This window comes from Schistocerca nitens, chromosome 5 (genome assembly GCF_023898315.1).
Source record: "Schistocerca nitens isolate TAMUIC-IGC-003100 chromosome 5, iqSchNite1.1, whole genome shotgun sequence".
In the NCBI taxonomy this organism is placed as follows: Eukaryota; Metazoa; Arthropoda; class Insecta; order Orthoptera; family Acrididae; genus Schistocerca; species Schistocerca nitens.
In genome coordinates this window covers 555841149-555859590 of record NC_064618.1, presented here as the reverse complement: position 1 = coordinate 555859590, position 18442 = coordinate 555841149, and the positions used below count along the sequence as shown (strand labels likewise).

Sequence of the window (18442 nt, the reverse complement as noted above, 5' to 3'; positions counted from 1 at the left end):
TTTTTAATCACTTTTAGATTTGGTTTGTCTATTTTTCTGTCGCACCCAGTTTTCTATTCTAGTCCTTTAACTGCTCTGGACATGTTAATGCACGCACCTTTGTGCCTGTCCCTGTGTACTCCGAACATGTTTACGCGCACCACCAGTCCTTCTACCTGGTACTCTGAACGTGCCTACGTGTAAGCATGTTCAGAGTACCAGGTAGAAGGACTGGTGGTGCGCATGCATTAACACGTCCAGAGCAGGTGTCGCACTTCATTGGATAGTGGGAGCTCTTGATGGTAATGGATCAGGAATGGGACAGCGGCAGGTTGCTGACTTTCCAATCTCCTTCATCTTACTTTTATTATTGGTAGTACAAAATATGTCCCTTACATTTTTAGCCTTGTCACTTTAACTATTATGCACATTTCCTGACTAGCCCAGAAAATGTTCTCAATGGATGTGTTTACTTCTGGAGGCACCACTCTTGGATGAAGGAACTGATGACCTCATTGTTTGGGGCCCTTAGCCACCCTCTTCCCCACCGCTTCAACCAACCAACAAATTAGTGTGCAACAAATGTAACAGTCAACCACCAAGAAATGCTACACTACGTGATCAAAAGTATCCAGACACCCCCAAAAACATAAGTTTTTCATGTTGGGTGCACCGTGCCCCCATCTAGTGCCAGGTACTCCATATCAGCGACCTCGGTAGTCATTATACATCGTGAGAGAGCAGAATGGGGTGCTCCGCAGAACTCGCAGACTTCGAACGTGGTCCTGTCACAGTGTGTCACTTGCGTCATACATCTGTAGACGAGATTTCCACACTCCTAAACATCGCTAGGTCCACTGTTTCCGATGTGATAGTTAAGTGGGAACATGACGGGACATGTACAGCACAAAAGCTTACAGGCCGACCTAGTCGGTTGACTGACAGAGACCGCCGACAGTTATAGAGGTCAGAATGTGTAATAGGTTGACATCTATACAGACTATCACACATGAATTCCAAACTGCATCAGGATCCACTGCAAGCACTATGACATTTAGGTGGCAGGTGAGAAAACTTCGACTTCGTGGTCGAGCAGCTGCTCATAAGCCACACATCAAGCTGGTAAATGCCAAACAACACCTTGTTTGGTGTAAGGAGTGTAAACTTTGGATGACTGAACATCAGAAAAATGTCGTGTGGAGTGACGAATCAGTGCACATGATGTGGCATTCCGATGGCAGGGTGTGGGTATGGCGAACGCCATCTGCAAGCGTGTATAGTGCCAACAGTAAAATTTGGAGACAGTGGTGTTATGGTGTAGTCGTGTTTTTCATGGAGGGGGCTTGCACCCCTTGTTGTTTAGTGTGCCACTATCACATCACAGACCTACATTGATGTTTTAAGCACCTTCTTGCTTCCCACTGTTGAAGAGCAATTTGGGGATGGTGATTGCATTTGTCAACATGATTGAGCACCTGTTCATAATGCACGGACTGTGGCGGAGTGGTTTCACGACAAAAACACCCCTGTAATGGACTGGCCTGCATAGAGTCCTGATCTGAATCATATAGAAAGCCTTTGGTATGTTTTGGAACACTGACTTCGTGCCAGGCTTCACCGACTGACATAGATACTTCTCCTCAGTGCAGATACTTCTCCTCAGTGTAGCACTCCACAAAGAATGGGCTGCCATTCCCCAAGAAGCCTTCTAATACCTGATTGAACGTATGCTTGTGAGAGTGGAAGCTGTCATCAAGGCTAAGGGTGGGCCAACACCATATTGAATTTCAGCATTACCAATTGAGGACGCCACGAACTTGTACATCATTTTCAGTGAGGTGTCTGGATACTTTTGATCACATAGTGTGTGTTTGTGGATCTTTTTTTAATATTTTGGATGAACACTAAACTTTCGTAAACACTGTCTTCCCTGATGCTGGATAAGAATTCTTGATATCTCATATGCAGTCTTCTCATGAAGCTGAATTCATAACAATAGAGCCAAAATGTTTTCACATATGTAGAACTAAGCGATGTTCCATGTGGCTTGGAACTCTTGGATGAATGTATCTGTCCCCACTGTTAGATGTAAAGTTCATTAAGTGAAAGAAGCAATTTTTGTGGAAAACCTTATTCCACAAATTTCAAATGACCAGGAGAACCAATACTGAGCCAGCTTTTAATGTTCACCTTCCTCTGTACTGCTTTCAGTTCCATACTATCGCAGCTTTTTAATTTCTCTAACATAACAGGAGCGCTCTAACCCCATTGTTCAGAAAATCAAACCAGGGAGCAATATCTTAATTACTACACAGAATACGTTCATAATTTACTGTTTCGTGTTAGGATTCACATTTCTTTTTAAGGTTTTGGTTTGCTGCAACTATTTCTTCCACATGTCTAATTTTATGGAGTATTTAATATAAGGCCATGAAAGACAGTGTGCACTGCAAAGATAAAATATGCTGTAATTTGTCTGAAATGTGTGGATTTTAGACTACTTTCGGAGACTTAAGACTTGCCAACAGAGTGTAGTCCTATTACTAAAAGTAGCTTAGATGTACACTAATGCAAAATTTAATTTCTTCAGTATCTCGATATTGGAGAGGATATGAGCGTACCAGATGACTTCTCACAGAAGGAGATGAACACAGGGATGTGGTGGCGCCATCTTGTAGCTGGAGGAATGGCAGGAGCAGTTTCACGGACATGTACTGCTCCTCTTGATAGACTGAAAGTTTACCTCCAGGTGAGTTACATTGTTTCCACTTTTTTTGTATTGTCTGCACTTGTTTTGTTATTTAAGACTTCAGTCTCCATGCCGTGACTCAACCCATTTCATGGTATTCAGTTATCCTCTGCAATGTGTGTCACAAATTTCATTCTAACTGTGTTTACACCAGGCTTATAACTGAGAAGACCTACTGCCCTTAATCAAAAAGGCAAAAATGTAAAGATCTCATTTTATATATGAGTTCACATGCAATCAACATTCATTGTCTCTGTTAGCAAGATGGTGACAAAGTGATTAGTTAAAAGGGATGGACTCAGTAAAGTGTTTACATTCATAGGCCCGGGAAAAGAATAGGCCTCCGGTATGTTCTGCCAGTCGTAAAAGGCAACGAAAAGAACAAACCACTAATAGGGCTAACCCCCCTTTTAGTGTGATTAGTTGGTTCAGGACAGGACTAATGAAGTCTCGGACAAGCGCTGTCATGGTCGGGGACGACGCTTGAACCCTATGCCCGTCCACAATGGTAACAACACTGCTAGCCACACGGAAAATGATTTAAATCCAAATAGAGGTGTTTTGCAGTATATGCTTCCTGCAACCACTCTAGAAGGAAAACAAAGACAGAGGATGAGATGGTCAGATGAAGTTAACCAACACAACTGGATACAGATCACAAGTATACACAACATTTATTACCAGATACCCAGAATTAAAATTTTTAACAGGACGACGACTAGCTGATCAGATCCGTGTAATAATAAAAAATAACAGGTTACCCCAGTCAGAATTAGAAAACATCAAACAACTAGTACAACAAATACTGGAACAAAATAATGTGCAATCAGAAGAAGAAGAAGAAGAAGAAAATACAATAATGGACTCAAACATGCCAGAGCAAACAAACAAAGAACAACACGCATCAATTAAACAATCAGAGGAAAACGAAATCTTAAGACAGACACCAGAACAAGCACAAATAGAACACGAAGTGACACACATGTTAGATATAAAAGAAAAATTTCAGCTGACATATATAGAATACAAAGACACAAATAGACATTCGACCATTCTTGCATAGACCACCAAATAACCCACAAGTTGAAACAACAATAACAACTATCAACACAATCACACACAGCAAAATAAATGAAAATACAACTATGGAAGAGTTACAACTACTGGTTTATATAGGAGCACTCACTACACTAAATATACACACTAGGCAGAGATCAGAACCAACCAACACACAGAAGAAACCCACAAAACCAGCATGGCAACACAGGCTACAGATCAGAATAGAAAAACTGAGAAAAGACATCGGACAGCTAACACAATTTATAAGAAATGAAATGTCAGAAAAAAAACGAAAAACGTTAGGTAAAATCTCACAAAAAGAAGCGATAGAGCAGTTAGATGAAAAGAAGCAGAAATTACAAGCATTGGCCAAACGACTTAGAAGATACAAAAAAAGTGAAAATAGAAGGAAACGAAACCAAACATTCAACACAGACCAAAAGAAATTTTACCAGACAATAGATAACACACACATTATAATAGACAATCCACCAAACATAACAGACATGGAACACTTCTGGAGCAACATATGGTCAAACCCGGTACAACATAACAGGCATGCACGGTGGATACAAGCAGAAACAGATACATACAAGATAATACCACAAATGACTGAAGTGATAATTTTCCAACATGAAGTCGCCCAAGCAATTAATTCTACTCACAATTGGAAGCCCCTGGAAAAGATAAAATAGCAAATTTCTGGCTAAAGAAGTTCACCTCAACACATTCACATCTAATTAAATTATTTAACAGTTATTGCAGACCCATACACATTCCCTGATACACTTACACATGGAATAACTTATCTGAAACCTAAAGATCAAGCAGACACAGCAAACCGAGCTAAATATCGCCCCATAACATGCCTACCAACAATATACAAAATATTAACTTCAGTCATTACACAGAAATTAATGACACATACAACATAGAACAAAATTATAAATTAAGAACAAAAAGGCTGCTGCAAAGGAGCACGAGAATGTAAAGAGCAACTGATAATAGATGCTGAGGTGACATATCAAGCTAAAACTAAACAAAGGTCGCTACACTATGCATACATTGATTACCAAAAAGCTTTTGATAGTGTACCCCACTTATGGTTACTACAAATATTGGAAATATACAAAGTAGATCCTAAATTGATACAGCTCCTAAACATAGTAATGAAAAATTGGAAAACCACACGTAGTATCCAAAGAAATTCAAATAATATCAAATCACATCACAGCCAATACAGATTCAGCGTGGAATATACCAAGGAGACTCATTAAGTCCTTTCTGGTTCTGCCTTGCTCTGAACCCACTATCCAACATGCTAAATAATGCAAATTATGGATATAATATCACTGGAACATACCAACACAAAATCACACATCTGCTATACATGGATGATCTAAAACTACTGGCAGCAACAAATCAACAACTCAACCAATTACTAAAGATAACAGAAGTATTCAGAAATGATAAAATATGGCTTTTGGAACAGACAAATGTAAGAAAAATAGCATAGTCAAGGGAAAACACACTAAACAAGAAGATTACACATTGGATAACCACAGCGACTGCATAGAAGCGATGGAAAAAACAGATGCCTATAAATATCTAGGATACAGACAAAAAATAGGAATAGATAATACAAATATTAAAGAAGAACTAAAAGAAAAATATATACAAAGACTAACAAAAATACTGAAAACAGAATTGACAGCAAGAAACAAGACAAAAGCTATAAATACTTATGCTATATCAATATTGACCTACTCATTTGGAGTACTGAAATGGAGTAACACAGACGTAGAAGCACTCAATACACTTACACGATCACAATGCCACAAATATAGAATACATCACATACATTCAGCAACTGAAAGATTCACATTAAGCAGAAAGGAAGGAGGAAGAGGATTTATCGACATAAAAAACCTACTTTATGGACAGGTAGACAATTTAAGAAAATTCTTTCTAGAACGAGCAGAAACTAGCAAAATACACAAAGCAATCACTCATATAAATACATTGGCTACACCACTGCAATTTCATAACCACTTCTACAACCCTTTAGATCACATAACATCAACAGATACGAAGAAAGTAAATTGGAAAAAGAAAACACTACGTGACAAGCACCCGTGTCATCTAACACAGCCACACATCGATCAAGACGCATCCAACACATGGCTAAGAAAAGGCAATATATACAGTGAGACGGAAGGATTCATGATTGCAATACAGGATCAAACAATAAACACCAGATATTACAGAAAGCATATTATTAAAGGTCCCAATACCACAACAGATAAACGCAGACTTTGCAAACAACAAATAGAAACAGTAGATCACATCACAAGCGGATGTACAATACTAGCAAATACAGAATACCCCAGAAGACATGACAATGTAGCAAAAATAATACATCAACAAGTTGCCATACAACATAAACTAATAAAACAACACGTACAAGTATGCACCACAAAATGTACTGGAGAATGATGAATACAAATTATACTGAAACAGAACCATTATAACAGATAAAACAACACCACATAACAAACCTGACATCATACTCACCAATAAAAAGAAGAAATTAACACAATTAATCGGAATATCCATACCCAATACAACAAATATACAGAAGAAAACAGGAGAAAAAATTGAAAAATACATCCAACTGGCTGCGGAAGTCGAGGAAATGTGGCATCAGGATAAAGTTAACATTATACCGATTATACTATCAACTACAGGAGTCATACCACACAATATCCACCAGTACATCAATGCAATACAGCTACATCCAAACGTGTATATACAACTACAGAAGTCTGTAATTATTGATAAATGTCCAATTACCCGAAAGTTTCTAAATGCTATGTAACATACACCATACAGGAAGTCACGCTTGATCAAGGTCTGCGTCACTTTCCATTTTTAACCATACATAACGTCTGAGAAAGGAAAGAATAGAGATCACCCCAAATACCAAAATTCAATTTGAATGCATGGTGGAAAAGAGGACCACAGAATCACTACCCCTGACACCAGTCAATAGACTGGATTCACCTGATCATTGGATTCTGGGGGATCAGGGACACCATTTGGAGAAGAATCGGAGCTTCTCAAAAGACTTCTCACACACTCAAAACGAAGTGTAAAAACTTTATTGGCACAATTAATGTGAGCACCCTCACTATAACAGGCAAAAAAGCAACTCACCAACACAATGGGAAAATTTGACCTGAAAATCACTGCACTGCAAGAGAAAAGATTCATGGATGAAGGGCACTTTAACACAGCTAATTACAGGAGCTACAAGGGCAAACATGTCCTAAAAGTAAGAGACAAACTACCACTTTTCAGAACTGGATTCGCCGTTTTCCAAAACCTGCACATAAATTAACCACGTGGGGATCACCCAGTCTTAAGACAGGGTGAATAGCAAAGTGACCAAGTTGAAATTTCCAAAGAAAACATAAACAAAATTCTAAATGTCAGACCCCACAAGGTGTCTTTGAATCAGATCATCATCATCTTCAAATAAAAACAAAATTCCAACCCAACAGAATGCTAAAAAGGCCACCGAAAAGAACCAAACCAGATCCAGAATATCTGAACCTCAACAAAGAACAATCATCGTGCAAATCAATCAGGAAAAATCAATGGACTGGAAGAAACTAACAGAGAAAATTCAGGAAGCCATCAAGATGATGAAGAGATTGATGAAATGTATGATGAGATAAAAGAAATTATTCAGATAGTGAAGGGAGACGAAAATTTAAGTCATGCGTGACTGGAATTCGATAGTAGGGAAAGGAAGAGAAGGAAACGTAGTAGGTGAATATGGAATGGGGCTAAGGAATGAAAGAGGAAGCCGCCTGGTAGAATTTTGCACAGAGCATAACTTAATCATAGCTAACACTTGGTTCAAGAATCACCAGAAGGATGTAGGTTGCAGTAGGTACTGGGAGATGAAGAGGCTTGCACAGGATAGAGTAGCATGAAGAGCTGCAACAAACCAGTCTCTGGACTGAAGACCACAACAACAACAACAACAACAATCAAATTAGGACAACCCCACGCACCAGGAAACATCGCTAGTGGAACGCAACCTGCGATCAAGCAGTTGACAACCGAATAACTGGGTGGAAAAAATTTAGCAGTCACAAAACTGAAGAAAACTGGGAAAACGTTCTTAAAACCCAAAAACAAACATAAAAAATAATTAGAAAGGAAAAATGGGAATATGACAACAACAGACTCTGCAAAATCCAGCAAGATTTCATCAAAAATAATACAAGAAATTTCTGTAAGACTTTCAGAGAAAACTTACAGGGATACCAAGTGCCTAGCTTGTGCTTCAAAAATACAGATGGCTCTTTGGAAACACTAAAGGAAACTGCAAAATCTTAGCCCACTATTTCAGTTCCCTCCTCAACTTCATATCACTCAAAGAAAAACTTGTCTTCTCTTCTCTTCTCCAGTATTCACACACCCAGACTCCCATGCCCCTGATCTTGAAGAAATTACGGAGATAGTCAAACAGTTGAAAAATAACAAAGCACCAGGAGAAGAAGGGATCATTGCTGAATTCTGGAAACTAAACGTTTCTGTACTTGTACAGAAACTACATCATATTATATCAGGCACATGGATGATGGAGCAAATACCAGAGGACTGGAAATGTGCTCTCATTCACCCTGTACACAAAAAGGGCGACAAGACAGACATCAACAATTACAAAGGAACTTCCTTGTTCCCAGTCACTTACTTTAAACAGGATAGAATCCTAAGCAGATCCAGTAATTGGTGAATAGCACGCTGGATTCAGAAAAGGACGATCATGTGCAGAGCAGATCTGGTGCTTAAAAGATGATATTCCAAATGAGGAAATGCAGAAATACAGTAGTTACATTCATCGACTTCAGGAAAGCATAAAGATTCAGTGGACCATGAAACCCTGTTTAAAATCGTGGAAGAATTTGGGATCGACCGAAAGACCCGAAAAATCACAGAACAGACACTTGCAGGAAGAACATCCAAAGTGAAATTCCTGGACAAAATATCAGAACCGTTCAAAATCAAACCTAGAGTCCGACAGGGAGACAGACTATCCTCAATGCTTTTCAATATCTTTCTAGACGAGATCATGGAATAGGAATCTCATGTAAAGGGCATCCAAATTGGTATCAGAAAAGAGAACTGAATTGAAGTCTAAATGCCTTGCTTTCACTGACGATATTGCGTTTATCACCAATAACAGAACAGAAGTGATTCACGCAGTGGAAAAGCTACATGAAATTTCACAAAAAACCGGACTACAGATATCTTATGAAAAAACTAAATATATGGGAAGACAGCCAGAAAATAAATTCCCTTCAATCACAAAACATGGTAAAATTGCACTGCTCTGCCATTTTAAATACCTCAGAGAAACTATACAGTCTTAAGGATTAAACCAAATCGCCAATGAACAAAGAATCACCAAGCTCTAGAAGGCCCCAAGCTAACATGAACGCATTATAACAAGAAGTGAATTTCTACAAAATCAATATTAAGGCAGTATAGAACAGTGATTCTTCCAGAAGCAATCTACGCAGCTGAACCAATGGTGATTGATGGTCATTCAAAAATTAGGGAAATAGAAAAGCAGGAAAGAAAAATTATTGGGAAGATTTACGGGGTAATTAACAAAAATGGCATTTGGATGAAGAGACCACAAAATGAGCTCTATAAAGACCAACACAGTAACAGATGAAATCTGAAAACTCCAAGCCAAATTTTATACACATACCTACAGCATGGAAGACTCCAGAAGATCAAGGAAACTTTTCAGTATTATAAAAAAGTGTAAATGCAGTACAGAATGGCTGAAAGAAGTCCAGAGGGATCTGCAGCAGATCAACATAAAAATCTCTTAGACTGCACTTGGTGCTGGAATAGAATCACAAGTGTGAAGTTTGAGGAAAGAACATCGCACCAGCCTGGTAAAAAAATGGACAGAAGAACGGAAGGAAGAGCATTCTGAGAGGATGAAGGGTGTTTGAGACGCAAAGAAGAAAAATGTCCAGAGAATTGTTCAATAGCTCTCCTAATGGGGAACAATCGCGACGACGACGACGATCACTGTGAAAATCAGAATCTTGAAAGCACTTCAAAATAAGCTATCTTGAATCTTTTGTGTTTTACTTTCAATTCAGATATGCTTGAGAAACTTCATTCACAATGTTATTTGTGTCACTTTGTACACTGTCAGGTATTCGAGTGGTATAATACCTAAACACAAAATATACACAGCTGTTGGAATTACATTTTAGTTTAAGATCGTTTTTTGACCGTGAGCAGCATCCTTATATTCTGACATGTTCCTTCAGAATTTTTACAAAAAAATAAATAAATGCAGAAATCTTTTTAGCAGATGAGGGAACTAATTAAGATACTTGTATTTGGTAGGTACACAAATATACAGTATCTCTAATTTCTTTTGTGTCTTTTCTTAGAGCATATGAATACATTTGTAGTTAACTGTTGTTCCACTGTTGCTGAATTTTCAGTTTTGACAATAATTGTTAGATTGCAAGGATGCACACCATGGCTGAAAAACAGTCAGCATTCACTCGTATACCTCGACAAATAGTTTAGGTTTGTGGTTTGATTCTTGGTTGTTTGCAAAATTAGAAAGAACCATATTTGTCTCTGCCATCATTCCTCCCCCCCCCCCCCCCCCCCCCCCCCCCCAATCCACTTTCCCCCTCTTTTCTTCACAACTCGTGATTTTCAAAAGTGGGAATTCCTTATTGTTTCTGTACTGGAGAGCTACTTCCCAACATTAAGTGCAAGCATTTATGTTCTGTTGCAGGTCCACGGATCAAAACAAACAAGCATGAGGTCATGCTTAAACCATCTCTTTAAGGAAGGAGGTTTTTGGAGCTTTTGGAGAGGCAATGGGATAAATGTTGTTAAGATTGCTCCAGAATCTGCTATTAAGTTCATGGCTTATGAACAGTGTAAAAGACTAATCCGAGGAAATAATACTCGTGAACTTTCGATCTATGAAAGATTTGTAGCTGGATCTCTTGCAGGTGGCATAAGCCAGACTGCAATATACCCACTAGAGGTAAAGTGTTCACGATATTATTTCTATATTTTTTGCTTTTGAATTATGGAGTCGTGTAATGTATTTGTTATTTTAACTTTTGACAAATTTTGCAGGTGCTGAAAACAAGATTAGCTTTACGTAAAACTGGCCAATATAAAGGAATAGCAGACGCAGCCAAAAAGATCTACAAGAAAGAAGGACTAAGGAGCTTTTACAGAGGCTATGTTCCTAACTTACTAGGAATTATTCCATATGCAGGAATCGACCTTGCTGTGTATGAGGTAGGTAATCGTGACACGCTTATCTTATACTAGTTACCTTTTAATCTTGTAATTAAAAGAAACCATTGATGGTAGTGGTTGTGGTGGTGGTGGTGGTTGTTGTTATTTTATCATTGTTAGTAGCAACAGTAGTGCGCAGTCTAATACATACAGTTCTGAACTCCTGTTTGTGTTTTTACCCACTGTGGCAAGCTAAATGGCTGCAAGTTAATTGAATGGTTGGATGTGGCATCTGGTAAATGCAGATAACATCGTTTGTTAGTTTGTGTAATGGTTCTTACAAACTGACTTGCTTGTGTTGTATAGTAGATTTTAGGAACACAAAATGACACCACATTGGTGCCCCCCCCCCCCCCCCCCCTGGCCTAATGGTACTTGAGGTAACCAGGTTTGAAAAAACTAATAAAAAGCAATGATGAAGATGATTATTGGCAGAAGCACCAGCCACATAAAGGAGGGAATGACATTAACACCAATTGAAGCAAAATTGCAGCTGTATTATTAGGCACGAAACCAAACCTGCTTTTAATATCATGCCTTGAAAACAAATAATTTCTGTCCACTTACCAACATGAACTTTTCATTTACATTTAAAATGAAAGCTTCAGCCAGGTACCCTTGCCATTGCTTCATTCTTTTTAAGAATATGACAACATAAAGATTAGTTACACTGCTTTTTTTTTCTTTTATGACAATGTGACATTATTTAATTTTTTTTTGTTTAAAGTGACATACTGCACTATTGTATTTTTTTATTTTAATTTTTTTTTATTTTTCAGTTCAGTTACTTTATTGCTGTGAACACCTCGTCATATTTACTTCGGTTTCAGCATATCAACTTCTGCTTTCTTCTGACATTCTTTCTTCATATGTTTATTTTTTGTCACAGAAATAATTACTACTGTATCCCTGTACATTGTAATCAGTGTCATATAAAATTTTTCACAAAAATCTACCATTACTTGGAACTGCCTGATCCCAAGGACATTACTACTGATGGAAGTGATAAAGAGTCATAATTTTGACGGCACGCTTTCAAATACGTCAAGCAGCCTTACCTGCATGATCTTGGAAAACATAAATAATTTAACTGGTAGTTGATAGTATTTTTGTGAAATTCATGCACGAATGTGTGTTAGTATGTATCGTAAGGCATGTGGAAAATGCTTTGTCTGCATATTATTCAAAAAAAAATTAAAAGTTGGGCTCTAGGCTTATGTTTTGTTTACATTTTTGATGTAGGAAAAATTTGAATTAATAGACTCTTGAAAATAGCATCCATATATTCTGTGAAAGCCTATTTACGAATTTCCAATAACTGTTTTGTATTCCAGTCAACTGCAGCTGTTGAAAGGCATGATATTAGGAAGAACTCTGATTGCAGCTGGTAAAATTGTTGTTTATTAAAACACAACTAGTTTTGCAGCTTTAAGCCGCATAATCAGATAAAATCTACATCGTAAAAAGCAAAGTACAGTGTCATCACATTTTGCGGATATTAAAATTAGCAAAGGAATGTGAAAAATATACTCACAATGTTAAAAGATTTAGGTATACCCATCCCTCCTAGTCAATTTACTATTCAGAGAATATTGTCAGTACTATGGTGAGCAAAAGGTAAAGATGATGTTATCCATTCTTTATAAGATTTGAATGCCTTTAAAAAGAAAATTATGGTGAGTGTAAGCTAGAAGTTTTTGAAAAGGGGCCAGACTGGCGATAAAGGAGTGTCACTGCGAACATGATTAGTCATGGCACACGCAAATTACTATGTGGAAAGAATTGGGTGGCAGTGTCTTACCTGTATGACAGCAGGGCAGCTCAGTGCAGCTAGCCAGTTAGTCTCTCTCCATCGTTTGTGCCTTGTTCTGCACTGAGCTGCCTTGCTGTCATACTGGCCACCTGATTTTCATCCACATTGTAATTTGCGTATGCCACAACTAGTCATGTTAGCAGTGACAATTCTTTATTGTCAATCCGGCCTCCATTTTTTAAAAACGTGTATGTCTGCCCACTATAAAATATTGTCTTTCTTCTTTCTAGATGCAGGAAAATTTTAAAGAATGGGGCAATTATTCTTTACCTTTCGCTCGCCATAGTATTGACGATATTCTCTGAGTAGTAAATTTTGACAAGGGGCGATGGGTATGTATATGGTCTTTTAACTTTGTGGGTATATTTTAGACATTCCTTTACTAATTTTAATACCTGCAAAATGTGGTGACACTGTACTTTGCTTTTTACCACGTAGGTTCACCTGACGATGTGGCTTAAAATCGCGAAAATGGTCATGTTTTAATAAACAATTATTTTACAAGTTGTAAATGCAGTTCTTTCTAACATTGTGCCTTTCAATAACTGGCGTTAAGAATAAAGGAATATACTAAACATCAATTCCACAGGGACCATGTAGGCAAGATTTGTTCCATTCCAGGATAACTGAGGGGGGCTGATTTTATTGCTGCTTATTTCAAATGTATATAGAGGTAGTGTACTTTTGTTTTAGTGAAACGAATCTGCACAAATCTTAGCGTGTTTGCATATAGATTTAATTTCTTGCAAATGGGGTTTCAGTTTATCCTGGGAATAAGTTTACTTATTCTTGCTGCAACTGCTAAAGAAGTTGAGTGAGAAGTGTTTGACATTGTGTATGATTGTAAACAGTTCAAAAGAGTATAGGATTAGAACGCACAAATGTTTTGCAATCACTCTACTCCACAACCATTCTAGTTAAGATTTTTATGATTTTCCTACCCTAAATAAATTGAAATGGTTGCTACCACACTTCCTGCACCAAAATCCATGCCATCATCTTTGTGTCTCAAAGCATCCCAAAATATGGCCAGCTGTAAATTTCCGCGCACAATGAACTTACGCAGACACACTCACAAAAGCCATCTTAGAACGGGATTCTTGTACTGAAAGTGATCTGGAGATAACTTAGATGCAATTTAAGCAGAGGACATTGTTTTTTCCACACTGATATTCATGAGTTTTTTTCCACTTTAAACTGCAATAGCCTTGTCATTTACCTATGATATTTGCATGAAAGGGACCTATTAAGGCTGAGATATGTATAGTATCGGTATCACATAATTTCATATGTACATCTCATTGTGAACACAGATAGGGGCATGGTGTCTCACCACTCACCACTCATGATGGAAATGAGTCTTCACACTTCAATTCCACCAGTACCTCATGGTCTTTCATAGAACCCAGAGAAATTCTGATCGTATGTAAAGTCTGTCAGTGGTACCAAAGTTGGTGTCCAGTCCATAGTGAATGGGACAGGAGCTAAAATTGAGAGTAGCAAAGCCAAAGCTGAACTGCTTAACTGTTTTAAATGTTCCTTTACAAAGGAAAACCCAGCAAATTGACTTAGTTTAATCCTTGTACCAGTCGAAAGATGAATGAAGTAAGTATTAGGGTCAGTGGTGTTGAGAAACAGCTGAAATTGTTAAAACTGAATAAAGCTCCAGGCCTCAATAGAATCCCTGTCAGATTCCATACTGGATTTACAACTGTGTTAGCCCTTCTTCTAACTCTAACCCATTGTAAAACCCTTGAACAAAAAACAGTGCCCATTCGTGGAAGAGGGCACAGGTCTCACTCACCTACAGGAAGGGTAGTATAAGTAATCCACAAAACCACTGTTCAGTATTTCTGAAATTGAAACTTCCTGGCAGATTAAAACTGTGTGCCAGACTGAGACTTGAACTGGACCTTTGCCTCATGCAAGCTGATGCCCTACCGACTGAGCTACCCAGGCATGACTTACAGGTCTTCACAGCTTCCGCTTTGCCAGTGCCTCATCTCCTACCTTCCAAACTTGGAAGCAGCTCTCAAAATTCAGGTTTAGTGGTGTAATGGATGGGATAGTAGCTTTGCATTCAGGAGGTTGTGGGTTTGAATCTTGCCAGGTGCAGTAAATTTTTGAGAGTTTCCGTGGGATTCCTGACATTGATTTGTTGTATAATCTTAGAAAGTATTCTGAGCTTAAAGATAATGAGGTGTCTTGAACTGTGTCAACCAGCACAAAGATTTTGAAAACATCAATCATATGAAACCCAATCACACTTTTTTCACCTTACATACTGAAAACTTGGGATCAAGGTAATCATGTAGATGCAGTATTTCTTGATTTCCAAAAAGCATATGACTCAGTACCACACCTATGCTTATTGTCTGAAGTACAGTCATACGGGGTATTAACCCTTTTAACTGCTCTGGATGTGTTAACACACGCGCCTTAGTACCTGTCCCTGTGTGCTTTGAATGTGTTTACGCGCACCACCAGTCCTTCTACCTGGTACTCTGAAAGTGTCTACGCGTATGCACCAGGTAGGACAGGTGGCGCACGTAAACATGTTCAGAGCACACAGGGACAGGTAAAAAGACACGCATCTTAATATGTCCAGAGCAATTAAAGGGTCAAGGTAAATTTCTGACTGAATTGAGGACTTTTTGGCAGGGAGGACTCAGCATGTTATCTTGGATGGCTAGTCATAGTCAGGTGAATAACTAACTTCAGGTGTGTCCCCAGGGAAGTGTGTTGGAACCCTTGCTGTTCACATTGTATGTTAATGACCTTGCAGACAATATTAAAAGTAACCTCATGGTATTTGTGGATGATTTGGTTATCTATAATGAAGTACTATCTGAAAAAAGCTGCATAAATATTTGGTCACATCTTCATAAGATTTCAAGTAGTGTAGGGATTTGCAACTTGCTCTAAATGTTCAGAAATGTAAAATTTTGCACTTCACAGAACAAAAAAGAAAAAGAAAATTGTAGTATCCTATGAGTATAATATCAATGAGTCACAGTTGTAATCGGCCAATTTATACAAATACCTGGTGGTAACACTTCGTATGGATTTGAAATGGAGTGATAACATATGTTCAGTCATGGGTAAAGCAGGTGCTAGTCTTTGGTTTATTGGTAGAATTACTTGGAAAGTGCAATCTGTCTACATAGAAAGTTGCTTAGGTCACTTGTGCAATCAGTTCTAGAATATTGCTGAAGTGTGTGGGACACATACCAAATAGGACTAACAAGAGATATTGATGTATACAGAGAAGGGCAGCATGAATGGTCACAAGTTTAACACATGTGAGAGTTTCACTGAGAAACGGATGGAACTCAACTAGAACACACTTGAAGATGGATTAAACTACCATGAGAAAATCTGTTAACAAAGTTTCAAGAACCGGCTTTAAATGATTCCCTAGGAATATACTACAATCACTTATGTGTTGCTCTCATAGGGAATGTGAGGATAAGATTAGAATAATTACTGCATTCATAGAGCCATTCAGTCAGTCATTCTTACCAATACTCCGTACGAGGTCTGTTCAAAAAGTACCAGGATACGTGTAATTTTGGACCAATGGTGTGTTGGAGTGAAAATGGTTGGCATCCCTGCACTCGCCTGTGTTCAATGTGCAACTGCTGGAAGTTTCATTGTTGTATGTCCATTAGTTGTTGTTGAGTCTTGTATTAAGTAGAATGTTGTGCTGCATAGTTTGCGAATTTTGAGATGGGAGAGTTAGAGGAGCAACGTGTTTGCATTACATTTTGTGTGAAACTCGAGAAGACCTTTGCATATACACACCAAATGATGCAGGAAGCCTATGGTGATGAGTAGGTAAGCCATACTCTGTTACAAATGGTTGACACGGTTTAAAAATGGCCGTACAAAAGTTAAACATGACCCTCATTCAGCACGCCCTTTGACGTCCACCAATGATACTCGTGTCGGGAATTGTGTGTGACAATCACAGACTGAATTTCTGAGAGATTGCAGAAGAATGTAACATTTCAGTTGGATCATGTCATGAAATCCTGACACACCATCTTGTTGCATTGTGTTGTCACCAAGTTCGTCCCATGGCTCATGAGTCAAGACAAGAAAGACCTTCACCTCACAATGTGTGAAGAGCTTTTGGATTGTGCAAATGAGAATGAGGATGAGATGATCCTTAAGAGAATCGTAACTGGTGATTAGATGTGGGTCTGCAGTTATAATGCTGAGACCACAGTTTAGTCTCCACAGTGCGTCCGGAAAGGACCGAGAAGAGGTCGACAGGTTAGTTCAAAACCATGCTGATAGTTTTCTTTGACTTTGAAGAATTAGTTCATCATGAATTCATGCCACAGGGACAAACCGTTAATCGGTGGTACTATTGGTGCGTGCATCACGATAACCCACCCTTATATTCATCCCTGTTGGTGTGTGACTACTGCACAGAAAACGAAATCACTGTGCTGCTGTATCATTCATACTCTCCAGACCTGGCCCCTATGGACATTTTTAATTTTCAAAGTCGAAACAGCATTGAAAGGATGGAGATTTGCAACGTCAGACGAGATAAAAGAAAATTCAAAACTCACAGATGGTGCTTCGTGCGATACATCAAGAAGCGTACTGCTTTCGGAAGTGGAAATGGCATTGGGAGTTGTGCATCAGTTGTGAGTAGAGTATTTCAAAGAAGACCATTCACAATAAGTAAAAGGTAAGCATAGAAAAATTTTATGAACTAAGGTCTGGAATTTTTGAACAGAACTCGTATGTGAATGTAACAGGAAGAAACTCTAATAACCGGTACAATGGGACTTACCCTCTGCGTGCACCTCACAGTCGTTTGCAGTGTATAGATGTAGATGTCTGCAGACACCCTCCCCCCTTCAAAAAATTATATTTGTTTATTTTCTCACCTCTGTGGCTAAGTGGTCAACATGGTTGACAGTTTTTTGTAGGACCCATCTTGAATTCACAGGACTTGAATGAGATGCACTAAGTCTCATGATGACAAGTCTGGAGCTGCTTGAATGGAAAGTAGTGACTCGATCTAGGAAATTTGACAGCTGCCAAGAGAGTGGTGTGATGACCCCTATGCCCATCCATACAACATCCAGATGATACCATCAGCAGACGGTCACACGATAGTAAGGTGGTACTGACCACCAGTATCTGTGTTGTATGTGTGATGGAGGTCTTCTGTAATAATTGGAAAGGACTTTTGATGAACAGTCTGTTTTTCAGTACCTCTCACTTAATTGTCTGTGTCAACCAGGGTAATGTCTCGATTCGCATTTCTCTGAAGTTCCCACTTCACAATAACTCGCATGTCTGACAGATTACAGTCATCAAAATCAAACAATGGAAAATCCAGGATGGAATGTAACAATACCAGAGAAGGAAAGTTGCTACTCACCATATAGCGGAGATGCTGAGTCGCAATAGGCACAACAAAAAGATTCACACAGTTACAG

At 38.5% G+C, this 18442-nt stretch overlaps 1 protein-coding gene across 2 annotated transcripts in view; it reads left to right on the top strand.

The window, feature by feature from the left end:
• Positions 1-18442, top strand: part of LOC126259885 (calcium-binding mitochondrial carrier protein SCaMC-2-B-like) — a 249877-nt gene that overhangs the window by 208983 nt on the left and 22452 nt on the right. For both annotated transcript variants that reach the window (XM_049956957.1, XM_049956958.1), the window contains 3 exons: positions 2570-2728; positions 10644-10901; positions 10997-11164. In XM_049956957.1, coding sequence (XP_049812914.1) covers positions 2570-2728; positions 10644-10901; positions 10997-11164 — 585 coding nt within the window. The remainder of the gene's footprint in view (positions 1-2569; positions 2729-10643; positions 10902-10996; positions 11165-18442) is intronic.